This window comes from Nematostella vectensis, chromosome 10 (genome assembly GCF_932526225.1).
Source record: "Nematostella vectensis chromosome 10, jaNemVect1.1, whole genome shotgun sequence".
Lineage (NCBI taxonomy): Eukaryota > Metazoa > Cnidaria > Anthozoa > Actiniaria > Edwardsiidae > Nematostella > Nematostella vectensis.
The window spans coordinates 6,878,568-6,905,583 of NC_064043.1; the positions used below are offsets into that span (position 1 = coordinate 6,878,568).

The following is a 27,016-nucleotide window of genomic DNA, read 5'->3' on the forward strand; positions in this document are numbered from 1 at the left end:
ATCGAGACATTTGAGTGGATAACAACCTTTTTTAACTCTGGGTTAGCGTTAACCTGCTTTATAGGAACTCCTGGTCTCCAAAATTCCAAGTCGCGTGCCACGACCCTCCTCCCCTTTCCAGCGGAAAAACTATTAAAGCCTACAGGAATGGCTAGGGAAGGGGGTTTATTCGTATTTTCCCCTTAGACGAGGGAGGCGCTTATTGGGCAATTAGGGTGCCCTGGTACACCAACCTATGGCTAACGTGGTTTCTGGGTAATTTTCAATATAGAGTCTCTCTTTGACCGGAAGACACTAGGAACGAGGTTGCTGGTTTCCAGGCCCGTACCCAGGATTTTTCTGGTGGGGGTGCGAAATCCGAAAAACTGTGGACCTAATTTTTCCTGTGGGGGGGGGGGGGGGGGGGGGGGGGGAGGGAGAGAATAAGTTCTCTGATGAACATCTGACCATCCCCGAAAGAACAAAAAGGGATTTTTTTCATGCCTTTGCAGTATCTCCATGAGACGTTTATTATCGGATTTGGCTACGTACCAGAGTGATCTAGCTTATGTTTTATAGTTTTGTCTACAAATTCCACGTCCATTGGGAACCGAAAGTGGACCTTCGGCCGTTGTGTGTGTGTGTGGGGGGGGGGGGGGGTGTTCGCACCCCCTGCCCCTCCCCCCCCCACACACACACACCCCCTGGGTAGATAGATAGATAGATAGATAGATAGATAGATAGATAGATAGATAGATAGATAGATAGATAGATAGATAGATAGATAGATAGATAGATAGATAGATAGATAGATAGATTTTATTCATGGCACCTTATAAAACATTTACATCGGCGTAAATCCACAAATAATATGTTTTTCTTACTTTGCCCTCTGCATTTTTTTCTTGTTTCGAATGATTAGGTGACGTCACCTGGGTACGAGCCTGGCTTCCTACCCAAGTTTAGCGCCAAGGTGATCAAGTTATGCGAAACTTTGCAAACAGTCCCTTTAAGACACACTCATCGTATTGTTAAAGAATACAAAAATCAATATCCTTTGATTGCAAATGTCAACGATATATGCTATAATGCGTTAAGCTAAATTAATTAGAAGTAAAATAACTCCAACAAAGTCTTACTTAAACGTTAAGCGCTTTGATTTTTTCAAAGTTCACGAATGGAATCATGCGATATTTCTAGGAGCTTTCAAAACCAGTACCGTCTGTTACTCTTAAATTTGTAATCATACATTCATGTTTACTCGCCAAAGAGCAAACAAGACACGTTATGCAAAAATGCCAGCAAACTTCGCCAAACTTTTGAGGTCAGAGTTAATACTAGCACTGATTTAACACTCAAACATTACAAAACCTCGCTATCACAAGTATGCACGAAAATTGAAGTCAATGGAGGATAAGGGAACAGATGGCTCGCCAAAATTTTGCGGGAATTTGTTGGTTCGGCGAACGAAGCGAACAAGTTTTCTAAATAAGACTGCTTTCAAGAGTGTTTTTGGCGTCTTAAACGACAGAGAATTTGAATATTATACCAGCTCCAAGCCTTGGGTAAGAGTGAGACGGGTGACTTAGGTAAAATGGCTTTTATGAAAACCCTGGGAAAGGACAAAGTTTATTTAGTAGCATAGGGTACTTGTCAAACGTTGGATATGATTTCTCTGTTTTATGAAGCATCTGCTCGTGTCGATGACCTGTGGGTTCTTTTGACAGTCTTATGATGAAGGCAAACCCCTTTTAGTTCTTTTATCTAAGGTTGATGATTTCTTCTTAGTACTTTTTTCTTATTTATTGTTTTTTTACCTGTTTAGAGAGACCGTCCGACGCTTGCCGTGTGTTAAAACGTGTTTGTGATAAATTTTATACATTTTTCGTTTATTTTTAAAGTTTTTAATTCTTGTCAGCCGTTTTGGAGGAATGCTTGCACACATTAAAAGAAATGAAATTAAAAGGCAATAGAAGACCATGGCAAAGGCAAATAAAACACATGCACCAAAGAGAAAAGACCTTATTATTCATCGTGGTGACTTACACGATGCTGCCGAAACGGTTCTATACTCAATGGTTTCTCTCACGAATGTTTTATATTGCTTATGCTTTGTTGTTGCTCATGTTTTGAGGCCTTGTGCTCCTTTTCCTGTTACCCTCATTCAAACAGATATTATTTAGTGGTCATAATAAGTGACGGTGAAAACCATAATTTGACATTTTCTTGTGTTTCTTTTAAAGACAAAGAACGAGAACCCGGTGCTGTCAATCAAAGTCCGTGACATCCAATGCGTGGAAACCGTGGATGACGTCGCATTTAGCAGACCTTTCTGTTTCCAGGTAAACTTCCAGGAAGAATGGCCTGGTACTGTATACTTTTTCCAGATAAGATAACTATGACTGCGCACCCCCCCCCCCCCTCCCCTCCCCCGGTCAGTCCTGGGAACGCGCCTGTGAGGCCCTCCTATGGTTTAATAATAATAATAAAAACGGATGCCAGAAATGCATTATTTGATTGACATGAACATCACTAGACAACCAACGTAGCAAAGAAATGCATCATGAAATATCAGTACATGACGAGGCTCCTTGATATGAAGTTTCCCATATAATAAAACGGTGCCAATTGGCATATTGAGAGGATCGCCACGGTAGCGCGCGTCGTACTTTATCATTTTGCAGGTGACGTATGCCAGTCACGTGAGAGATGAGTCTCCTAGGACGCTGTACCTGGCTGCACACGAGGCAGACGAGTTGGAGTCTTGGCTAGCAAATCTTAGAGCAGGTACATGGTGGCATATACATGAGGTAGAGGAAAAATTCTTGTGAAATCAGTACCTTGTTGAATACATGTCATTACTAGGCCAAGTAAGACAGACATTTGCTTTGCTTTTGTGCCAACCAAGAGAGGCTTTGCCAGCCATGCTGGGCGATGTTGGCAATGTGTTTTTACTTTCAAAAAACTGATTCCGAAGCAACAACTAGTCAACGTTGCTTTTGTCTTAAATTTTCTTTGTTGTTAAGTGTTTTCCTGTAATATGAATAACTGTTGCGTATCATTTAATCCAGTTCGATGACTCGTTATGGGGTCGATGGCTCGTGTTTAATTAGATGGCCATTTGCTAAAAAAAGTATAAAATGCATAAAATGTTTACCCTCTGAAAAGACTAATGGTTGATTAAGATTGATTGATTGTCAAGCATCAATCGGCTTTTTTGCAGTTTGCGCGAACAATCCAGTCTGTCTAGCGTATTTCCACCCAGGGAGATTTACGGGTAAAGCCTGGACGTGCTGCACCGCTGCGAGACTGAAGGAAGGTCCCGGATGTAGATCTTGCACTATAACAGGTACTTTGTCACGCGGGGCCGCACACTGATGGATGGTGTTGAGGATGTTTCCACGGGACTCAAGATTTAATAGGCAAAGCAAATGTTTCTGCTGTTTGTACACCCACAGGCGGACCAGGATTAGAATCAGTCCCTCGTGATCCTTCAGGAAAATAAAATATCATTTGAAGTTGTGTCTTGACTGTTTTCTCAATAAAGCTAGTTACATTACTATATTAGTCTCGAGTGTTGTTTTTAAGGGGAATTGTGGCACAGAAAGGGTAATATAGTAATGTAACTAGCTTTATTGAGAAAACAGTCAAGACACAACTTCAAATTATATTTTATTTTCCTGAAGGATCACTAGGGGCTCATTCTAATCCTGGTCCGCCTGTGGTACACCACACGTGATAATTCAGTGCCTCACCGACCTTTCCTGTACATTGTTGTCAAACCAAGAGGAGTTTCTCTAGCAAAGTTAAATGATTTCGCTTGGTTGACAACAACAGGACACACCACTTATGCTAGCAAACTACATGGAACAAGTGTGCAAACAGCGGTAGCTTTGCTGGTCAGCAATGTTTCTATTTTAGTCAACAATGTTGGCACTTTTTAGACGGGAATTACAAATTGTAAACATTCATGATCTATGCCGCAATTGACGTTACCTTTGAGTTGCAGAGTTTCTTTACACTGATAAAACGTTTAACATTTTAAAACTCCTGATTACTTTCAGTCAGTAAAATCCTTGAAAGAATATGCGTGACATGGTCAACTGTATTTTTTTCTATACCATTTCAGGAGTACCAAATAGAAGGAAACCAAAGTTTCAGGTACGATTCTCAAACATTTGATTTCCATAAGCGAATCCGGGATACAATACAATACAATGCAATGCAATCCAATACAATACAGAAAACTATATATTATACCAAAGTTTTCCAAGCTCTGAATTATCTGCTGCTAAGAGTACCTAAAAACACCCCTGGTTCCGCAAGTGTTTTTCTATTTCCTGTTTTTCTTAAAGTTCTTAAAACCTTTCACTTATATCAATCTAGCCAAAACAAAGCATATACAAACTTTCAAATTCTGAAAAGGGAATTGAATTTGATTGAAATTTGAATTTTCTACAGATCTTTGAAAATTTTCCTGGCCGCGTGAAAGGAGGTCGAATCGAGTGAATAATTCCAAGTTCTGGCGGGAAAATCTGAAACAATGTATTTTCCTTAAATCCGTTAAAATTCAGAGACGGCAATACCACAAAATATTGGCGAATTGTTTTCTATTGCAATGCTACCCACAATAAAGCGAAGAATAATTTAAGCCGAGAATTGTATACGAAAAAAGAAAATATCGTTTTGTTGTAGGTTTCAAAAACAGCACGCGCTCGTGAGAATGTCGCCATTCCTGAATGCGAATGCAGCGCGCGCGCACAATGCAAAAACAATTCAGAGACTAAAAAATATCTGCTAAATTTTGCAGATTTGTTTCCTGAAGTTAAATAATCATTTGACAACCAGGTTGAGATATAAAGATGGCGGTAAAAGTTGTAACCACACAACGTTCTTCAGCAATAACTAAGAAGACATGAAGACGCGCGCATAAGTTTTCTCATGGTTGACACCTCGATCTACGTCACAAATGACTGGACCCGGGCCTTTCAGTTCACGGCCTTTTTTCCGAAGGTTGACCAAAATACCTCAATATTACAGATTTTTGTTATTCGCGCAAACGCGTGTTTTATAGGGTCCACAAGAACCACATACCATTTGGAAGATGAAAATATAAAGAATTGACAAAGTCTATCAACTCTGAAAGGTTATATGGACTTTAATTTTAAATCCAACTGATACGAAACAATCGTGCTGTTTTCCAGTTTTCAGCTGCTATTGAGTTTAATGGTTTTCTGGTCGTTGCGGACGAGTCCTTCGACTCCAATCTCCCTGGTAGCTTACCCTTTAAAGAGGTAGGTTATCGAAATTCTTGAGTTAATAAATATGACTTTTTAGCGAACAATGAAAATCTGCTGGTTAACAGCGCCAGTCCCTGTCCTCGTTGAGATATAGAACTTTTTGTCGTGCAGTACTTTGCAAAAAGAATATATATATATATATATATATATATATATATATATATATATATATATATATATATATATATATATATATATATATATATATATATATATATATATATATATATATATATAAACAATAAAAATCATAAATAATAATAATAATTATTATTATTATTAAATTTATAATTTAATAATAGTAATAATCTTTATTAACAATAATTATAAAATCGAATAATCTATGTACAATTCTCTACAATCACATTTTTTGACATTAAAAATATTTTTGTTTAAACACTGATGAATTCAATAATAATGATAACAATGTGTAAAAATAATTTAAAAGCAAAAAACTAATTCTAAAAGTATGGAGTATTATAATAATAATAATAACAACAACAACAACAATAATAATAATAATAATAATAATAATAATAATAATAATAATAATAATAATAATAATAATAACAACAACAACAACAACAACAACAACAATAATAATAACAACAACAACAACAACAATAATAATAATAATAATGATAAAACCGGATGGAATATATCAGACAATACTCTACATGTAGTGTTTGGGTTTTTGCCGTTTGATGCCATACTTGCTCTATATGTAAAGCAGACGAGGTCTTTTAATAGATCATGGATATTATTTTTCCCAGGGGGATCTTTTGACGATAACCGATGCTACTGGGAAGCAGGAATGGCGTGCCTTCTCAGGATCTTCGTAAGTGATTCACTACTCATAGTTATCATAGCGAACGCCATCCGAAAATGGAAAAGGTTTCACAAGCGCAAGATTGAAAGGAAGTCCGCGTAAAGTTGACTTACTGACACATAATTCATACTACAACCAACTTTCTGGACGCACAATCAAAAATTTACGAGTGTGCGTCCAGAAAGTTTGTTGTAGTATGAATTATATTTCTTTTTTTTAGGACAAGTGACTACGGTTCCGTACCCAAAGACGCTGTGTCGATGTGTGATGTTACGATGGAACCGTAAGTAACGCATTGAACTATAACATTGAATGCTGGTCGATGTAGGAACTGTTTGTACGTGGCTTTATTATTGCACTCAATTAAACCAATCAAATCCACATTTGCACAGATGGTTCTTTGGAGAAATACCAACAGGCATAGCTGTCGCAGTCCTTCGAGAACAGGTAAGATTTAAGGAGAGGTTTGCTGAGTTGAAAAGATCTTTTATGGTACTGATTGTCGTGGAAAACTCTGACACCAAGACTAAGTTGATATGAAATTCTCTTTAGGCTCCTGGGTGTTTCATGCTTCGTCGACTGTCCGACTCTATCATTCTGTCATTCAGGTAAAGTAAAGCGATGCTAATAACGATAGTAAGCTCAGGGGCCAGAGAAGAGAGAATAAACAGCACTTACCTAGGAAAAAGGACTTACCTCTTTTCCGCCCTTTGCGCTTGCCACAATTGCTAAATGGTCAGACCTCCCTATGAATTCAACACCGTTTAACTACGCCCTATTGTATATAATTCCGCATCCAAAGCTACAATGGGTTTGAAAAGCTTCCAAATTTATCCCATGAAGATTGAACAAGATAAAGAGAAAAAGTTAACGTGTTCAACATTTCTCACATTCTTATTGGCATTCCTTTCTAAATTGTCAAGGTGGCCACGGTAGCGCGCGAGGAATCGTAACAGAGTGATCTTGATCTTTTAGAGCCGAGCTGACAGTTAAGCATGTCCAGGTGGTACTTGATGAATCCTCGCAGAATTATCGCATCAAGGACGAGTCGGACTCAGTGTCTTACGCGAACTTTCTGCAGTTTGAGACCATACAGCAGCTAGTTGACCAGTATAGGCATAACCCATGTAAGTCACATAATTCTTTAATCCCACATAATGCTTTAATGCATGGGTGGTGCAATTGTCAGATCATTGGTTTGTAATTAAGTGCCTGTTCCTCTAACAACTGCATGGTTTTCCGGGTTCGATTTTCGGTGCCGGTGTCAGTTAAAACTAGTTGAGTTGGTTGGCTCTCGCCTTTGCTCCGATGGTTTTTCTTCTGAATTGTGTTCCGCGGTCAGACATGGGTAAGTGGGTATAAATCAACACAAGGTTGAAAAGGTATGTTTAAACGCCTCTGTGAAACAGTGTAGTTGCACTGACGTTTCGGGCGTTAACCCTTCGTTGTTGATTGTGTTGATTTATCTAGTCTTTCTACAGCTTGCCTGTAGACTTTCTAGTTATATCATGAGTAGGTGGGTGCCTGGAATGCATCTTGGTAACTTAGCATTGCAATTTGCAAAGTGAGAACGCATTAAAATTCACTGTTAATATTTATCATTTATATTCAGCCTTGGGTGTCAAGTTGGATAAATACCCAACAGTACAGAACATAGAAGGTAATATACTAAGACACATTGGCAGATAGTGGCACTTCCCCTTAAAAATGTCAATAAGGCCGCCTTTTTTTTCAAGTATAAAACCGAGTCATGCAAAGCGTGAAAAAAAAAAAACCCCGGTATATTCTCAATAAAATTTTTGTTATTCATTAAGTACCCGACTTCCATTGTGAAGTCTTCTGTAAAACGACCGTTGTAGATTTGAATGTCAACAATACCCTCTGCCCAAAGGGAGCATAATTCAATTCTTTTGCAGCTTACATTTACTTAAATCACATTCGCTCACCTCAAGCGCCAAGTACAGGTCTGCATTTACGTTGACCTCAAGGCGTGTATGAAGAATTTGCTCAAAGGATGTGTCTTAGGGGGCTCACTCGTAATGCCAAGTGCTGCAAAGCACCAATTTAAATCAGATAATTCAAGCCAGAAATAACATCATATAACAAACAATGTAAAGTATACCAGACTTCAATTGTGAATAAGGGTTTTGCAAATAGATTATGTTTTGCATGTAAACCACAAAAGACAAATAATAAAGTATTGGCTGAAGGGCCCTCTTTAACTGTGCATTCACTTAAAGCTCTTATTGGTACAGAAATCTGGAGAGTTGACTCCAATGACGTCACTAATGGAGACGAGATCGTTTCTACCTTGCCATGGGTGCGTATGAACCAGAGTACGACGTACGTATGAACCAGAGTGCCACGTGTGTATGAACCAGAGTGCCACGTGGGTATGAACCAGAGTGCGACGTGTGTATGAACCAGAGTGCGACGTGTGTATGAACCAGAGTGCGACGTGCGTATGAACCAGAGTGCGACGTACGTATGAACCAGAGTGCGATGTGCGTATGAATCAGAGTGCGACGTGTGTATGAACCAGAGTGCCACGTGGGTATGATCCAGAGTGCCACGTGGGTATGAACCAGAGTGCGACGTTGGTTTGAATCAGAGTGCGACGTGTGTATGAACCAGAGTGCGACGTGTGTATGAACCAGATTGCGACGTGTGTATGAACCAGAGTGCCACGTGGGTATGATCCAGAGTGCCACGTGGGTATGAATCAGATTGCGACGTGCGGATGAACCAGAGTGCGACATGCGTATGAACCAGAGTGCGACGTGCGTATGATCCAGAGTGCCACGTGGGTGTGAATCAGAGTGCGACGTGTGTATGAACCAGAGTGCGACGTGTGTATGATCCAGAGTGCCACGTGGGTATGAATCAGAGTGCGACGTTGGTTTGAATCAGAGTGCGACGTGTGTATGAACCAGAGTGCGACGTGTGTATGAACCAGATTGCGACGTGTGTATGAACCAGAGTGCCACGTGGGTATGATCCAGAGTGCCACGTGGGTATGAATCAGATTGCGACGTGCGGATGAACCAGAGTGCGACATGCGTATGAACCAGAGTGCGACGTGCGTATGAACCAGAGTGCGACGTGCGGATGAACCAGAGTGCGACTTGCGTATGGACCAGAGTGCGACGTGCACTACTGCAAGAATTACAGTTCGAATTAACATAGACTCCATCATTTGGAGGCTTCCGTTATGTTCAGGTGCGCAGTGAAGATCTTTTTTTGCCACACTGGTTGGCTTGTGATTTTGTGTCAGTCATGTAGTTCGTTTCTCGCATCCCTATAAACTTATTTAAAATTGACAAGGTGACCACGGTAGCGTGCATCGTAATGTAAATCTTGGCCTTCCTTTTTTATCTATCTCTCGAGTTTTATGCTTTGCAATGACTGGAGGTGGGTAGAAAGGCCCGGTTCATTCCTTGTATTTACCGCTCTCTTTTCTCCCCTCTGTTTAGACTTTGTCTAGAGGGAGGTCCTCCGATGTACCCTTCCACTAGCTGAGAACTTCTGACGTGTGTTTTGTGATCTCTGTAGGCTATTTCTCATGGCAAATTCCGTGACAAGCACAGTCTTTTACATACTCTAAGGGACAACTCCTCAAACGATGTAAAGGAAAAATTCATAAACCACGCGAGGATTCTCATGTGAGTGAGTTATCAATTATAGAAAAATAAATGCTGAATAAATGTTTGTAAATTGACTTAAGCGAATTGAGCTACATTATCTTGTAACCCGGTCCCTTTTGCGTGATACGACATATTTATCTGTTATCTCGTTAGCTCAGTTTTGAAAGACATTTTTCTGTTAACTAGTTTTTGAAAAGCACAATCTGGTTTAATCTGCCACTCTGTTGAGGACATTTCTCTATCAAGTATTCTTTTTAATAAAACGGACTGGAATGTTGTCCGTTTAGCCTTTTGGATTACACTTTTCTTGAGTCATTCACTAAGGTTTGAATGACATTAACTTGGTTTCAGTTGTTAGGATTTTGAAGGTCCTTGACTAATTTTTTGACAAGCAATTAGGTATATCTCATTTCTTCTAGGACGTTAAACCACGAGAATGTCGTCCATCTCCATGGTCTCTGTATGAAGAACTCTCGCCTGCTTGTCATCCAGAGCTACCTGCCAAAAGGCAATCTCTCAAGCTATCTGTCCAGGAACGCCTCTCTTCTTCTGCTTCACCCAAGTGAGATGGTCAACATTGCCAGACAGGTGTTAACTGGTATGGCATACCTTGAGGAATCTGGTATCGTGCATGGGGAGCTGGTAAGGACCAAGAGTGAAGAAACATTTGCCTAAAGTTTCATGTTTACACGGCAATCAACTTTATGAATGTGGCTTTCCCTGCCTAGCAGAAAGCAATATGCACCCTCGGTTAATAGATACAAGATTTTGATATAAGATTAAAGCGGAGTTAAAACTCTTAAAATGTTGTACAATGCAATGCTTGTTGAATGTTCAGGTTGCAGAAAATTGCCTCGTCGGGGACAACGGAAGGGTCAAAATTTCCGGATTCCACTGTGCAAGGTAAATTAATGTTCATAACATTACCGGCGTAACATTTATCTACAGTATATAGGTTTTATATCCACCCCGTCGTATCGTCATTCGTAATAGTAACCCAAGTGATTGAGAAGTTCACTTTGGGAAAAGCACCAGCCGCCCTGCCGCTACCAGTAACAAGGAATGCGAAACTTAAAAAAAAAGTAATTGTAAAAGCCGCATTGTCACCAGTTTACTTCCGGTCGATTACGTAACAATCTCCGATGATTTTTAACGGAAAACGCGAAAAATATTTCAAAATATTGAAAGCAGTGTGTCTATTGGAAGTTTCTTTGAGGATGTGATGGAAAATTTAGAGCGGATGGCCTGTTAGATATCTCGGATTCTAATAGATTCTTTTTTCTTTTAACGGTTGAGGTTTCCATCGGACCTCCGGAAGTTAACTGGTGACAATGCGGCTTTAATACATCAAATTGCATACCATGAACATGAAGTCCACGTAATATGCCCGCGAGGTCGCCGTGGTATGACCATGACCGTCCACTCTATCGTGTTACAGATCTTCCTGGTGTTGCGACCCACTGAACGATGATGACTATGTGACAAGGGTCGCTATAACACCACCTGAAGTCAAATACCAGGAACCATCTAGCCAATCAGATATCTGGGCGTACGGTAAGAGTATTGTTGTCTCAAGGGCTAATATGTAACCGTAGACGGAAAGTAACCAGACCGTTTCTTCTTGAAAATAATGCCGCTTCATCTATAGGCAAGTTTTGGAATAACACGGTCATCTTCAAATTGCAGGGCTGTTAGTTTATACGATTATAACAGCAGGACAAAAGCCTACCAGGGACCTTCGTGAGGTATGTTTATACACTTACCGTACTCTTGATACTTTTTACAATAAGGTTAGATATTCTGAGCTGCGAGAAAGGGGCATAGTTGGTATGTGAATCACAGAAGGCGCCGTATGTTTATTAGAGCAACTGTCATTGTTTTTAGGTGTTGCGGTTGGAAGGTGTGGAAGGTATTCTTGACCAACTGGAAGGAATAACTGATGTCATGACACTTTGCCTGAGGACGGTACGAGTAATAGGCCCTTACATAACAAAGATCCACACCACAGTGAGCTCACACCACAGGGTCTAACAATACAATGGCAATAGAATAATCTTGCACCACAATAGACTTACCAACAGTATGGTTTCACACTACAATAGTCTCACACCGAAATGGTTTAACACCACAATGGTTCCATATAACAATGACCTTACACCACAATTGTTCCTCGCCAGAATGACATGCCGTGGCCCGCACTACATAGTCTCACACCGAAATGGTCTCGCACCACAATGGTCTCCTCACTATAACCTCGAACCTAATGGTTTCACGCCACAATGACCTTACAACACAATGGCCTAACATCACAATGGTATTGTACCATAAAAGTCTCATACCACAATGGCCTTATCTTTCAAATAGCAATGGTATTACACCCCAATGGTCTCACTGCACGGTAACGTAATAAAACGATGGCCCCGCAGTTTTGATCTCTCGCCAGTATGGCCTTAACCGCCCTCATTACACAATGCATTCCTGTAGTGATACTTCAACTGGGGACAAAAGAGACACGATAGGTCTCGCTTATCGTTCTTGAACGAGCAGATGTCCAAAGGTTGTTGTTTTTACTTCTGTGGTTTTCCTAGGACCCTGCGGCACGTCCAACCTTCTCCCAGCTACATCAGCGATCGTGTAATCGCGGGCGCATTCAGTCGACACCAAGTGTGTCGTCATCTTGTACACCGGAAGGTAATTTAAAACCACAAATATAAAAAAGTACTTGGCCTTTTTCACGAGACAACGGAGTCAGTGGTTCGACGGCTATTTTCCCACCCCCCATCTTCCAAGCCAAAGGCTCCAAGACAAACAAACAAGGAAACTCGGTTAAATGTAAAAAAAAAAAGAAATAGATATTTGTAATATATTTTCTGTTTTATACCCGCGTCCTAGAGCCAAATGACACAGCGAAAAGCCTTTAGGCTCTTTTTTTCTCATCTTACTAAGGATTTGTTTTGGTTTTTAGATTCATTATCATTGAGCAACGGACTCATCACCAACGGAGTATCTTCAAGCGACACCCCAGTTATCCCTCGACAAACAAGAGAAGCCATCACTTCTCCGGAATTAATTGAGCTAGAAGAGTTCCTACCCCCTAACTGGAGAAAATCGCTTACAGAAAGCATCGTATGCAAAATGAATAGCGGTATAGAAAACGATAATATTTTAGAGAGCCTTAAAATGGCCGAATTTGCTGCGCTGAAGGCAAAAGCGTTACAAAAACGCGCTGAAGCTGAAAAGGAACAAGTCCTTACTAACGTTGGAGTAGCAGAATTGAAGTGCTTGAGAGAAGTAGAGTTTATAACCAAAACATTAGTGGCACGTCTTACCGAAGCTCATGACCGTGCAGAAGAGGCGGAACATTCAAGATATTCAGCAGAAGAAATGAAAAGATCGACCGAGGAGAAGTTTACCTTGTATAAATACGAAACCGAGCGTAAACTTCATGATATGAAAGTGTCATTAGATGAGGTCACGCTTGAAAGAGATGAATTTATGAGTTCACTAAGGGCGTTAGGTATAGAAGAAGGAACAGACGAAAGACGAAGTGATTCAGGTTCTAGAAGAAACTCACTCCAACGACTAGATGACAAATACCAGAGGTACATCGCAACTAGTGATCGCACAATTCAGAACATGAAATACCAGCTAAATGAAGTATCCAATCAAAGGGATGCTATCATAGAAGAGCGCGATTATGCGCTATTGGACGCCAAGGAGGCAAGGGAATTGCTCGAAGAGGTCTTAAAAGAAAAGGAAGATCTAGGATTCCGGTTAGAAGAATCAAATTGCGAAATTGAGAGACTAGAGGAGACAATATCCATGATGATGCAGAAGAGACAGAAGGCGGAACGTGAGAGGGACCAGCTGCAGATCCTGACAGACTTATCCCTCATGAAACTCCGCCAGGCGGAGAAACCAAAAAAACGTCACTCCGTGTCGGGATTATCTTCCCCAAGGGATGATCGGGAAAGGGAATGGCGCGAGAGGCGTGATCCGAACTTGAGGCGACTCTCCATGCAGCTGATGAACTTGATGACTCCAACCTCCTCGCAGCGTCGTGACAGTACTGACACGATTTACGAAACTAGCGAGGTGTCTTCGTCAGACGAGGCCGCATTTTCGAGTCGAGCTGGGTCCGAAGACGAAGGAAGGGCATACTTTGGAATGAGCCGAGGAAGAAGACACGGTCGTGCGGGGAAGTCACCTCTCTCGCAACTTAAAGAAATCACAATTCACGAGCGATCAACAAGCCCACGTAGCTCAGATAATGAGTCAGATATGACAAAATCTACAGATGTACTCAATGGTGGATTCTCAGATAGCGAAGAGCAGAAAGAAAAATCAGAAAGTGAGCAAGAGGATGATACAGATTCTATTCCGAGATTGAGGTTCCGAGCGAATGAAACCAAGAGCTCATCAGTTTCTCAAAGCATGCAAAATAAGAAAATGTACCGAACAGAAACTAATACCCCACCTGTAGCACATAGCTCGCCGAATGAGGGGGGATCTCAGTTGGACCAGGATACGAGCAATAGTACTCCAATCGACGATTTGTCTGAGAATGACGTTGACCCGTCAAACACAGGTCACGGCAGCGATGCCGAGCATTGTACTCAACGAAAAGAGAGCAATACAATAATAACGGATACAGACATGAAAAATGAGCTTACGCAAATGGGGCATAAGCCTCTCGCAAGAACATGTTACGGTATTCGGGGAACTGAATTTGTCATAAAACACAAACACCTGACCGCTTCCAAGAGTGAACTTCCAAGAAGTGAACCTGCAGTAGAGGAACACAAGCCTTTAGCTTTAAGTTCATCGCTGCCTTTCCCGATCCCAACCCTACGAATTGAAGAGGTGAACGATGATGCAGTGGAAGTTGTACAAGTCGAGGGTGTTCCACAAATCGCTATCTCACTAATAGACGAGAATGATAATCTGAATGAAAAGTTGGTTGATGGCCAAGAAGAACGATCGTTTGTCGTGGGTACCACAGCAGCCTCGCACGAAATCAATACGCGAATGGTGTATAGCTTTGATGACGACGCTGGCTCAGTCAAGCGTGTACCACAAACCACACTATGAGGCAGAGTTCAGGTGTTTTCTGAAAGCTTTTAGTGTCTCTAAAAGGGTTTTACACGTTAAACATACAATTAATAAGACGATTTGCCACAACTATAAAGAGATCACTTGACCTTCCAGTTCACACATTTGTTTTGCAAAATTACAAACACAGCGATACCCTTTCAAAATCCTGACAAGAAAGATCTGTACACCTGCTGTTATATTCTTATGAGAAATTCCAGTTCACGAGTTGTCATTAAAAAGGACTTCAGTTTCGGTTCAGACACGTTTATTTTTTTAATAAAATACGAAGGATTCGAAGTTTCATTCTTTCAGTTTAGCCTTCTGCATTTCGGATCTTTTTTTTTTAAATAAGCAAGGGTCAATTACCCCAATGGGGCGTTTTGTAGAATGGAGGTCTTTGTCAATTGAGCGCAAACGCCTGGCTTTGACAAGAGTATGTTTTCAGCCGTCGTACCAAATGTTTTTTTTAAAATTTCGTTCGATCTGGTTGCAAAATGTATCATTACTACTTTATTTTATTTGTCTTCATTAGCAAAATAAGTAAAGCAGATTTCATTCTTTCTATGGTTATGTCAGTCAGATCATATCTAAGCAAGTTAAGAAAAGGGTTTCGGGTTTCAGGCTGAATTCTCATCCACAGAGAGAAGCAGGGGCATATCGCAAGAGTTTGTCAATTCTCTTGCTTGTAACAAGCCTGCAAAATATTGCACGTAAATCCACCTTTAGAGGTAACCCCTTGTATTTTTCTGTCATGCATTTTTCAAGCGTTCCGCTCCCTCTACTGCACTTTTCGCCGTTTATTTCTTTCTGTAAAAAGGAAATAAATGTGTCTTTTAGCGGCTCCGTGACGTTGCCAGGGAGCAAATATTAAAGGGTGTTAGTCCATACGACAACTACAAGGCACAAAAAGCACGTTCGTTAGCAACTGAAATTATTCAATTTGTTTTTGACGGAGTCTTCCCTTTGACAAATAAAAACTTTTCGGGGCCTCTACTTTCTTACCGAACCCTCTTTAAACAGTGAACGGCCATTTATTTTTCACCTTCTCTAGTCAGGCATGTAGAAGTGGTCTGATTGCTAACATTGGCTAACTGAATGTCTCCTATTTACACCGAGGAATTTCTGCATACCTTCGTTGAACGTTTTGTCGTCCAGCGGTCTTACGCCATGAGCAGGCGCACGCATGCCTCGCTGGTGTGGTGGGGGCTTATGGAAACTCTGCGGACCGCGCTCGACACGACTAGAAGATGTGGCTCTGTGTGGAGCGGGCTCAACAGGAGATCTTGAGTTTCTATGAAATTTCATAAGATGATTACCATTTAACCTTACAGAAAGGGACACTTTCAGGATAGTGGGTTCCTGTGTAATTTTAGCGCGAAAGCGAGGCTTTGGTAGGTCGGAATGTGCTTGCAGACCTAATTTGGTGGGCATCTTATGAACACGTCCTAACTCAAGCCCGAAGCCCTTGTCTCAGATGAAGCCTAAACTTGGTAAAAAAGCTGCATGACAGCTGTAAACAAACGTCGACTTATCAAAGCCTTGCTGTCCAGTTTACATTTCACTGCCCCCTCTACTCCCAAATATACTTAGTCAGTATTTTTCTTACGTATATCCTGAAATTATGTGTGTTGACCCCAACATTGTTTAGGGAAGAACAACAACATCTGCCAAACATATAGCTGTATCCCGTAGGTATAATAGCAAGGATATGATAATCAATGAAAACGGAAAGATAACAACAAGTACATCTGCAAAACATATAGCTGTATCCGTAGGTATAATAGCAAGGATAGGATAATCAATGAAAACGGAAAGATAACAACAAGTACATCTGCAAAACATATAGCTGTATCCCGTAGGTATAATAGCAAGGATATGATAATCAATGGAAACGGAAAGATAACAACAAGTACATTTGCAAAACATATAGCTGTATCCGTAGGTATAATGGTAAGGATAGGATAATCAATGAAAACGGAAAGATAACAACAAGTACATTTGCAAAACATATAGCTGTATCCGTAGGTATAATGGCAAGGATAGGATAATCAATGAAAACGGAAAGATAACAACAAGTACATCTGCAAAACATATAGCTGTATCCGTAGGTATAATGGCAAGGATAGGAATAGTCAATGAAAACGGCAAGGTAACAACAAGTACCACTGCCAAATTCTCGGCTTTATTCAAATGTTATCAGGATATGATGGTAGATGACAAAACAGACAAGGACAGGCAGTTTTACTATTCACAACTGAGGCCTCAATCATCACAAAGTAAAACTAATCATCCAAGAACGGACTGAACGACATCACTATTTATTTGAGATGCTTATTCGCACAAACACGTATAGGGTTATTTTTATCATAATGAACATTAATTACGTCAGGAAAATAAAGACTTATCAACTCCATCTTTTAAATTTTGCACCGATTAATAAACTAGTCATCGGCCTCGAGGTTTATTGTTAATTAACGGGTTTAAAGTGGGTGTAGCGCCAGCGGTATAAACCACGTGACCAAATCCGTCCAACCGATTGTCGAAATGGCTATTGAATAATAAATGCATTTTCAAAATATCGAATAAAGAAAAAGATGTCATTGGATAAATCTGTACAAGCAGTTTGTCAGTGCTGAATAATGGTTGACTTGTGTTTGTTCACTGTCCTGACTAAAGCAATGAAATAATCTATTTGCTTGGCCAATTCAGTCAGCCAATCGACCGTAGTAAAAATCTTGATTATGGACTATAAGATACGGGAAAGGCTACGAGCACGGCGAAGGAAAGAAAAAAAGGGAAACGGTTAAAGGGCATTTTACCGCTGGCACTTTGAATTTGCCACAGTTCTGGACAAAATAAATACTGTATGTACATAAACTAACAGAGCTTACTACGTTTGGAGATACCCTTAGTTATTCTGGTATTTCTTACGGCATTTCAGTAAAATGGGATTAAGCTACACTACCACGCCACTGTAAGATCTTGTTGCCGTCCGATCATTTGTTTCGGAAGATTTGTGCTAGCCTGCTGGAACAGGTAACAGTTTCAAGGTAGGTTGACAATCTCTCTCTCATCTCTGTCAGTGATTTTCCATCAGCTGATACTATATTACTTTCTAGCTCCTCGCATATGGCATTACGACGTTGACCATAGAAACGCCGTCCTCTGTGCAATCTGTGTCCCAATGGCTGGGGGTGATCAACGCTTCTAGAATGAAGGATCGAAACAATAAGATCTGTCGTACAGAGATGCTCGGGTTGTTCATCTACATGGCGCGGTACCCTCAAGTGGTTCGCGGAGCTCTGTCTTTTGTGTCTCTGCAACGAAATGCTCGATCTTGAATCGAAATTTGTCAATGGCGAAAAACGTACTGAGTGGGTTTGAAGCTCGAGGACTATGCTGTAGTGATTTTAAACAGGGATGCAAAGTTGGGCTGTATGCCTCCTTCTCCTCCTCTTCTTCTTCCTCATCGTCTTCTTCTGCTACTTCAGTTTGCAGTTTAAGGACGCTCAAAGAATCTTCTCCCTTGTTCTTTTCTTCGTATTGATAAGCACCCAGGAAGTCATTCACACCTTCGGGAACCGTTTTCGCATCGTTTGTTCTTTGTCTTGATAGCTTATCATCTTCATTGATAACAGAGCATGGGACCAAATCCTTGCCTTTGCTTTGAGCTTGAAGACAGCTTTCATCATCAAGTTCAGGCTGACAGCTGTTGTCACTTTGCTCTTCTAGTACATTAACATCGATTATCTCTCTTGCTTTAGCTTTACTGCTAACTCCTCCTCCTGACGTTAGGTGTTGTTTCGGGTCACCTGCTCGTGATATGACAGAGTCAAGGCTGATTTGCACTTCTCGGTGACCAGATTCGGGCATTTGCCTTTGCTGATTATCTTTATCTAAAGCACTCTGTGACTGTATAGTGAGCTTATCTAAACTTTTCGTCTTCGACACGCTTATTCCATCAGTCTGCCCCTTAAGGATTTTAAAAGGCATCAATGGCTGTCTCGTATCTACAAACAAACCATTTGTGCCGGACCAGAAGCGTGGCTGTGGCCAGGTGTAACGACCTCTACGAAGGTCGATGTCCACAGACCTCATACTCGGCAGACTTTTTTTCCTTGGCAGATCTCTGTCAACCGTTCTCATTGCTATACAAGGGATAGCTCTGAGGGCAAACATCGCAATTCCCGATTTTCTGCGTCGGGCTGATAATGGTTTGGCTGACTTGATGGAAGACCTCGTAACTTCATTGAACTGATCACTCTTTGCCGCACAGCCAGCCACATTAGAGCATTGTCTGTTCATCTCGAGTGGCACTCTGGATGAGAGACAACCTTTTGACATCTTTCGAGGGACGAACGGATCGTTAAGCTCGGTGCTTACGGCAGAACTAGGAAGTGGAGAGGAATCGTAATCTTCAGGCGATCTGTCAGTGTAGTTACATACATTCCCCAGCGATTTCCGGCGTTCCATTACTGAGGTAGACCTTTTTTTCACTGAACCATGCCAAGAATACTTTCTAAACAGACGTTCAATCCCAGCACTCTCGAAGAACATCCTCGGAATCAAGTTAGGAAGGGTGTGAGATCGCTTCGTCTTGCATTGTTCGTCATTTCTATACTTTTTTTGTTCTTTCTCTGCATCGGAATTACTTCTGGAGCGACTTACCATATTTCTTTCCACAGCAAAAAAGGCAGGGGTCGCTGAGGCGGTTCGTCATCTTTCCTGTGCCGCTTTTCGTGCAAATTTGGGATTAGTATTACTAATGGAACGCTAACAAAAAGTTTTTTTTCAGGATGTTTTATCAGAGGGACAGCCCGCAGTTTGGTGTACTGGGATGAAATGTTCAAAGGACTTTTGCTGAAGGAAAGAAGGGAGTGATTTTATGAGGACTGTATACTGCATACTCAATACGATTACTTAATTGACTGACGCAATATGACGTCAAGATGCGTCAATATTCGACCGCAAAGGGAGAGAAACAAATTTATTTATTTTCTAGTTTGCAATTTCTTTATCTAGTAATTGGCAATACTATTACGATTAGGAAATAAATAAATAATATTTTCTTGGAGGGTCCTCGCTTGGGTAAAAATAAAAGGTTTGTTTACAAATGGAGTTCAAATAAACTAACGGCGACTTACGTCGATGCACGTCAAACACAGGTTACCAGCCAACAGTAGGAAGTCAGGCGTTGTTTGTTTGTTATGTTACATTATATTATGTTTGGTTGCTATGTTATGTTGTATATTGAGAAAAGACAGCTGTAGCTAGGTTAACTAGTGCCAAAAATAAAATAAAATAAAGACAAAAGGACTTGGGCGTTTCTACTCTACAAAATTAATTTATCGTGTAATAGTTATGGAGCACATCCTGTAAGTGCTGTTGTTTTGGGATTTTAAAAAGAATGAACGAATCCCTGAAACATTATCCAGAGTTATCTGCGACTAAGAAGAATAATAACTCGCAAACCTTTTTTGGTTTTCCTTGCTGTCTACCATGATCAGACTGTTATCAGTACACGAGAGGAGCGCCTCGTCAAACCCGAACGATTGATTCCAGAAGGTTGCATCATCTACGAAATACCAACAAGAAGTAATAAACAAGGGGCGAATCATGGATTTGCCAAAGGGAGGACACCATCCCTTAGGGGGACACCATCTCTAAGGGAGGACACCATCCCTAAGGAGGACACCATCCCTAAGGGGACACCATCTCTAAGGGGGGACACCATCCCTAAGGGAGGACACCATCCCTAAGGGGGACACCATCCCTAAGGGAGGACACCATCCCTAAGTAAGGACACCATCCCTAAGGAGGACACCATCCCTAAGGAAGGACACCATCCCTAAGGGAGGACACCATCCCTAAGGGGGACACCTTCCCTAAGGGGGACACAATCCCTAAGGGGGACACCATCCCTAAGGGGGACACCATCCCTAAGGGAGGACACCATCCCTAAGGAGGACACCATCCCTAAGGGATGACACCATCCCTAAGGAAGGACACCTTCCCTAAGGGGGGCACCATCCCTAAGGAGGACACCATCCCTAAGGGAGGACACCATCCCTAAGGGGGGCACCATCCCTAAGGGGGACACCATCCCTAAGGGGGACACCATCCCTAAGGGGGGCACCATCCCTAAGGGGGACACCATCCCTAAGGGAGGACACCATCCCTAAGGGGGGCACCATCCCTTAGGGGGACACCATCCCTAAGTAAGGACACCATCCCTAAGGGAGGACACCATCCCTAAGGGAGGACACCATCCCTAAGGGAGGACACCATCCCTAAGGAAGGACATCATCCCTAAGGGGGGCACCATCCCTAAGGGAGGACACCATCCCTAAGGAGGACACCATCCCTAAGGGAGGACACCATCCCTAAGGGGGACACCATCCCTAAGGAGGACACCATCCCTAAGGGAGGACACCATCCCTAAGGGGGACACCATCCCTAAGGAGGACACCATCCCTAAGGGAGGACACCATCCCTAAGGGGGGCACCATCCCTAAGGGGGGCACCATCCCTAAGGGAGGACACCATCTCTAAGGGGGACACCATCCCTAAGGAGGACACCATCCCTAAGGGAGGACACCATCCCTAAGGGGGACACCATCCCTAAGGGGGGCACCATCCCTAAGGGGGACACCATCCCTAAGGGAGGACACCATCCCTAAGGGGGACACCATCCCTAAGGAGACACCATCCCTAAGGAGGACACCATCCCTAAGGGAGGACACCAATGTATAAAACATACAACAAAGTATAAAACAGGCATGTATCCATGTATCCAGACTTCTTATAAAATCGACAAGGATTTGTAGATTGCACCCTTATTTCCCGATCCCAGACTCCGACTCCAGACTTTCCAGTACTTTTGTAACTTATTATACAGTATATTCTGATTCAAGAACTCAATTTCTTGTGTCTGCTCATCACTCTGGCTTAATAAGACACCTGCTAGCGTTGCGATAACGTTTCAAAACACTGTCGCGTCCGGTTGCCGTCCGTTGTCCGGTAGCTGTCCGACACGGAGATCTTTCGTTGACATGACCCACCTTCAGCGATGACACTGCACGAATAATCTCTTCTTCCACACGAGGTGATGGGAGTAACTTCTACAATAGAATGTAGAACTCTAGTGGAATCCCAAGAACTCGATAAATAGAGGAATGGAAAATGATTCAGGTTACCGAGGAATGATAAAAAATGCTTGCCAGTAAAAAAAATGCAAACCCTTAGGTTTGGTTCACTTGCGATTTTTGATGCAACTTTTGTCGCATCTGTCCAGGCAATTTTTCTCCCGCGCGCACTGCAACTCCAAATCGCCGATGTAAAAGTGATGCAACATCGGCGATTTTTGTCGCAGCGGAATCGCACATTTATTGTATCCTGGGCGATATTGCGCCGCATCAAAACTCGCAGCGACATATGGACTCCCATCATCCGAGGAACGGGCCATAACCGAACACACTCGGGCGACATATAGAAAAAAAATATCAATCAGTATATTTGTGACTCTCTCATTTTACCTGGGTTCCTAGTGCTGTTAGTCAACCCTTGTGCCGTAGTTTGATTCGGAGTTGTACTGTGGGATACCTGTGGTGTGGTTACCGCAGACGTTTTTACTAGCCGGTTTTCCAGTGCTATTGGCGTCGATTCAGCACATGGAGTTTTGATTGGCTGATTGCTGTTTTTTCGATCACTTGACGTTTCATTCTTGACAGTCACCGTCGTTGTAGATTGGTTGATTGGAGTTGTACAGTTTCTATTAGAAGAATCTTCTGAAGTTCTTGATTTTTCCGTCGTGACACTAGCCGTAGGCGCCTGGATTTTATGTTCACTTGAAGGGGCTACATGATGCAGTGTTAGCTTCGCTCGCCCATGTGTGTGATGTCGCCTCATAGAATTAAGATCATATCCATCATCAGGCTAAAACAAAGCAATTTCATAAACTGCACAGAGTGTATTTTGGTAGATGGGACTTATATTTGAAAATGTAGTAAATGTATGGAGGAGGGTGAATTAAAACGGGGGGGGGGGTTAGGGTGTGGTGCAAAAGAATCCTGACATCACCCCCCTCCCTTTCCAATGCATGACCTCGCCCCCTCCCCCTACAATGGTATGCAAACCATGAACTTTATCATTTTATGGAGAAAGGGGTTTTGGGGTTAGGGGTTGGATCAATAAAATGTACTTACCGGCTTTGGTTGTTTAGTGATAAACTTTAAGTAAGCTTTGTCACTCACACAGTTGCCAAGAGCTTGACCAAAATTTCTTTAAAAAAAAGACAAGACATACTTCAGAAAATGAAATGTGAAGGAGTAAGCACTACCAAATATCTGTATTTAAGAGAAATTGAAATAGCAGACTAGAGACAAGTTCTAATCAAACCACTTAACCCTATTCAGACTAGGTTTTTTTGTGCTGTCTGTGACGGGGGGCTTTCTTTATTTTTTGGTAAGAATTTCCGCCATCTTGGGTCCGCCATCTTGGATCCGCCATCATGGATTCTTATGATTTTTGCCCCCCCCCCCCCCCGAAAAAAAAAATGTGGAATTATTACAGTAAAAAGTATTTGCATGCATGTATTACTGCTCATAGTAATGATAAATGTATAACATTTGCTTTTAAAGTGTAATCTAGTAAATCTAGTGACATTTTTAACAACAGCTTTGAGAGAGCAAAATTTATCTCTCCCCCTAAATATCCGAGGTAAAAAAATGTATAGCGCTGTTGTGATACTTGTCACCACTCTTCACCAAACCTATAAAGTCAAAACAGGCATTTAAATCTGAGAAACAGGAACAAAATATGAAAAATTCACTACTTTTTAGTTTTTGAGAAACTTATGTGTGAAAAAAAAACGGTTGCCATGGTAACATGGAGGGTCTCCTCGACATGTCAATGGAATCAAATCTTCCGCAGATAGATTTTAGGAAAATTCACCAAGTTTTAGCAATTTTCCGGGAGGGAGGGGGGGGGGGGGGGCTTAAAGAGCACCCCCTCCCAGTCTGAGTAGGGTTAAAATGTCATATTATGGGTTACAGCAAGCCGGAGGGAGGAAGATAACTACATGGGAAGAAAATGACTTGTGTAGTACATACTTTAGAGCTCGTTTCAGTCCATCTGTGACAGCCTCTTTTCTAGCTTTCTCAAGGGAAAGAGCTTTTGACTTCATTCCTTCAGAAACACCATAACCAACGTCTTCATGAAAAACACCATCCTGGAAATATAGATAATATTAGACATGTATCATAGGAGGACAGATGATTCTATAAAACATTTACTTCAGTATAGAAGTCAATGGGTATAATAATCCCTGAATAAGGTGATGCACAAGGGCTGTACCAGGTGTCAAAATAACGGGGGATGGGGGAAGCTACTCCCCTGCTCGTCACATCATTTTCTTAGTCTCTGCCATCATTCAGCCTCTTTCGTATGCAGCCTTTCCTGAGTCTGAGGTCCCATGCAAGAGATGTACCACTGCGTGAGTGGTTTATCTTTATCTTATTACAGAAAATAAATTACCTTCAACTGAACTTTTACAAATGCACTGACACCAACATAATATTTCTGTCCAACTTGATCAACAAAGTCTTAAAAACAAACAATGCAAACACCAATAAATTAAGAGATCTTAATATATAAAAGGGCAGTGAAGACGAAGTCTTGAAATTTATAGACATCAATGGGACCAAAGAAGACTTAGACACATGACAAGGGCATTTTTGATATTTAAAACTTGAAAATGTTTAATATGGTAAAAAGCATCACCAGCTCCATACCCCTGATTTTTTTCCACAATTATCACCTATTATGTTATCACCAATCTAAAAAAAAGGTGGACGGCAGGCATGGAGCTAGGTGGGTGAGCAGGGGGTGCCTGTATCTCATCTTGGCCTCCAAAAATGCATATACCTGTCAACTCTCCCGCATGGGAGTCTCAAGATTTTGGACATCTTCTCCCGCACCAAATTTCCCGCTTTTTAGCGATTTTTATTGCTTCCGAAAAATTATTCATAGAAAATCGTCATTATTGCTTTTTAGCGATTTTTATTGCTTCCGAAAAATTATTCTATAGAAAATCGTCATTTTGCGTATTTTTTTTTAATATCTAAATCAATAGTTCCCTTGTGTAGCGCAATTTATCTAACCCCTCTTGAGATCTATAAGTGGATTTGTTTGCAAGAGCTTTCTATACAGCAAACGGCCTGCAAGGTTATAGCCCCTCCTAAAAAAATTAATATAGCCCACACCTCCCCGAAAAAATTTCTCAAGCCTTGAGATTTTTGGAGGTTGACAGGTATGAAAAAGGGTCTTTCCTAGTTTATTATAATAAAGAATCACCAGATTTCCTGTTTAAATACATGAAAATTCCTGCACTATGTCCATGTAGTTATGTCGGGCTTATGTCAAAATGTCAAACACTTGAACATTTGAAGATAAGAGTGTGACTGTCCATTTCATTATGTCGTTATGTCACTAGTGTGTACCAGACATTAGCATTAACAGAGGCTTTTCCATAAGTTTCTTGTTTGTGCACAAACAACGCGATAAACACTGAAACGCGAATCGGTAAGGAAAGTGTTAAAGACAAAGAGAAAGAAAAGTTCTGCTAGCAGGGTAAATAATAATGTATCCAACAACAACAAAAATATTTGCCAAGACATTATCACTTACCAATGTTTTGGTGTGTGACAGAATGTGACCAGCCATTAAACCCGAATGTCTCATTTGCCAGGTTGATTATCTTCCAGCCCTCTACATAAGCCAGCTAGTGAAATGCAAGGGATGCAGTATAATGTTACATAGATTTTGTAGGTAATAACATTTGACCTCACAAAATATAACAAATAGTACATCGCAAAATAATTTAACATAGGATAATAATATATAGAAATAGTTGAATACATCTAAGTGTTCTCATTCTTTATTGAATTAGACCCTATTTCTCTGAAATCTCGAGCATGCAATAAAATGTTCTTCATCACCATCCCCTGATTTGCATAATTTACACTCGTTTAGCACAGTAGGCAGCGCGTCAGTCACATAATCTGATTTAGAAATCTGAAAGGAATATTTTTGGGTGTGAGCCATGTTCCCAAGTGGTTAGCACGTCGGACCAGTGTGTGAGGGAGAGGTCAAGGGTTCTAATCCCTCTCGGAAGAATTTCTCAGGCTTTGTATGGTCTCTTACATAGAGGTTGTAATGACAAGATAGAGATGAAAGAGTATGAAATGATGAGTATAATGAAATTCAATAACATATACTAAATATTTATGCTATTTCAGAGAGTAGAGCCACAGTAGAAACACAATGTTATATACATGAGAAATCAAATAAAGCCACAGGTAGCCCAGGCAATGGTTTCGAAGCTTGTTAGTAGCTTGGAATCGGCTGTTATTCTTAGGGGTAAAACGAGTGGATTGAAGTCGCGATTTTTTGCGAAACATTGCCAATAAAATTGCCTTACAACTTAGAACATGCCTTGTTGTTGTCATATTTGTGTGTAATATACGATTTTGGGGGGTTTTCGTAACGGAATATATAACTTCTCTCCCCCTCCAGTCATTTGCCTGGGCTACCTGTGATAAAGCCTGTCCCGATGGCTGAGGCCGTCCCGATTGCTGAATGTAGAGAAGTGAATGTGTATCGTGGAGTCGCCATATACAAGGCAATCCATTCCATCACAATTCTATCCACCGTTAGGACATCGAGCATACCTTTTGTCCCCCGGCACCAGCCCTTTGACTAATGTACTCTGGGCCCAACTTCTTGCTTAGAGCATCCTGTATCGCTTGCTCTTCTTCTCGTGAAAACTTGATCTGAAAAAAAGTTTGACAATCGTAAGCTTAAATCAACATTGCCAGTGGACTAATATGAAGAATTGTTGAAATAAAAGTTCGATTACTCACGTTTCCAAACCTGTAAACTATTGGATCTTTCTCAGACAACATCCCAGATGTCCCCCCCGGTAAGATCAATAAACGATATTGGATATTTTATCTTATTATCCTTTCTTCTAGTGTTTGTGTTATTTTGGATTTGTTCAGGTTTGAATTTGGTGAACTATTCCTTCAACCAACGAGAAGCTCCGATCCATTTACATACGACCGCACAGATTCCTGGGCCATTTTCTAAAAGCACCAATGAGAATGTTTGTT

The 27,016-nt window shown here is 41.2% G+C and overlaps 2 protein-coding genes across 5 annotated transcripts; one reads left to right on the plus strand and one right to left on the minus strand.

The window, feature by feature from the left end:
* The first annotated feature begins 1,158 nt into the window (after nucleotides 1-1,158).
* On the plus strand, nucleotides 1,159-15,104 carry LOC5521937. Of its 3 annotated transcripts, XM_032367274.2 has the most exons (21): nucleotides 1,159-1,544; nucleotides 2,223-2,321; nucleotides 2,664-2,766; nucleotides 3,203-3,328; nucleotides 4,109-4,140; nucleotides 5,184-5,273; nucleotides 6,053-6,117; nucleotides 6,329-6,391; nucleotides 6,501-6,555; nucleotides 6,661-6,716; nucleotides 7,084-7,235; nucleotides 7,721-7,768; nucleotides 8,364-8,428; nucleotides 9,661-9,770; nucleotides 10,172-10,394; nucleotides 10,591-10,655; nucleotides 11,191-11,306; nucleotides 11,439-11,497; nucleotides 11,637-11,717; nucleotides 12,341-12,443; nucleotides 12,718-15,104. In XM_032367274.2, the coding sequence occupies exons 1-21, from the start codon at nucleotides 1,386-1,388 to the stop codon at nucleotides 14,841-14,843; spliced, it is 3,996 nt and encodes a 1,331-aa protein (XP_032223165.2). In that variant the 5' UTR covers nucleotides 1,159-1,385; the 3' UTR covers nucleotides 14,844-15,104. The 3 variants fall into 3 exon arrangements, with proteins under 3 accessions (XP_032223165.2, XP_001641821.3, XP_048589419.1); XM_001641771.3 differs by lacking the exons at nucleotides 1,159-1,544; nucleotides 2,223-2,321; nucleotides 2,664-2,766; nucleotides 3,203-3,328 and having other exon boundaries at nucleotides 6,053-6,121; XM_048733462.1 differs by lacking the exons at nucleotides 1,159-1,544; nucleotides 2,223-2,321; nucleotides 2,664-2,766; nucleotides 3,203-3,328; nucleotides 4,109-4,140 and having other exon boundaries at nucleotides 4,807-5,273; nucleotides 6,053-6,121.
* On the minus strand, nucleotides 15,095-26,967 carry LOC5522053 (DNA repair protein RAD52 homolog). 2 transcript variants are annotated; one of them, XM_032367275.2, is made up of 11 exons: nucleotides 26,768-26,967; nucleotides 26,576-26,677; nucleotides 25,533-25,626; nucleotides 24,381-24,448; nucleotides 23,957-24,075; nucleotides 23,051-23,126; nucleotides 22,382-22,781; nucleotides 21,908-21,967; nucleotides 20,319-20,421; nucleotides 15,977-16,137; nucleotides 15,095-15,653 (listed from the first exon to the last, which is right to left on the minus strand). In XM_032367275.2, exons 1-11 carry the CDS (start codon nucleotides 26,807-26,809, stop codon nucleotides 15,625-15,627), a joined length of 1,254 nt encoding a protein of 417 aa, XP_032223166.1. In that variant the 5' UTR covers nucleotides 26,810-26,967; the 3' UTR covers nucleotides 15,095-15,624. The 2 variants fall into 2 exon arrangements, with proteins under 2 accessions (XP_032223166.1, XP_048589420.1); XM_048733463.1 differs by lacking the exon at nucleotides 15,095-15,653 and having other exon boundaries at nucleotides 15,977-16,139; nucleotides 20,320-20,421.
* Nucleotides 26,968-27,016: the final 49 nt, after the last annotated feature.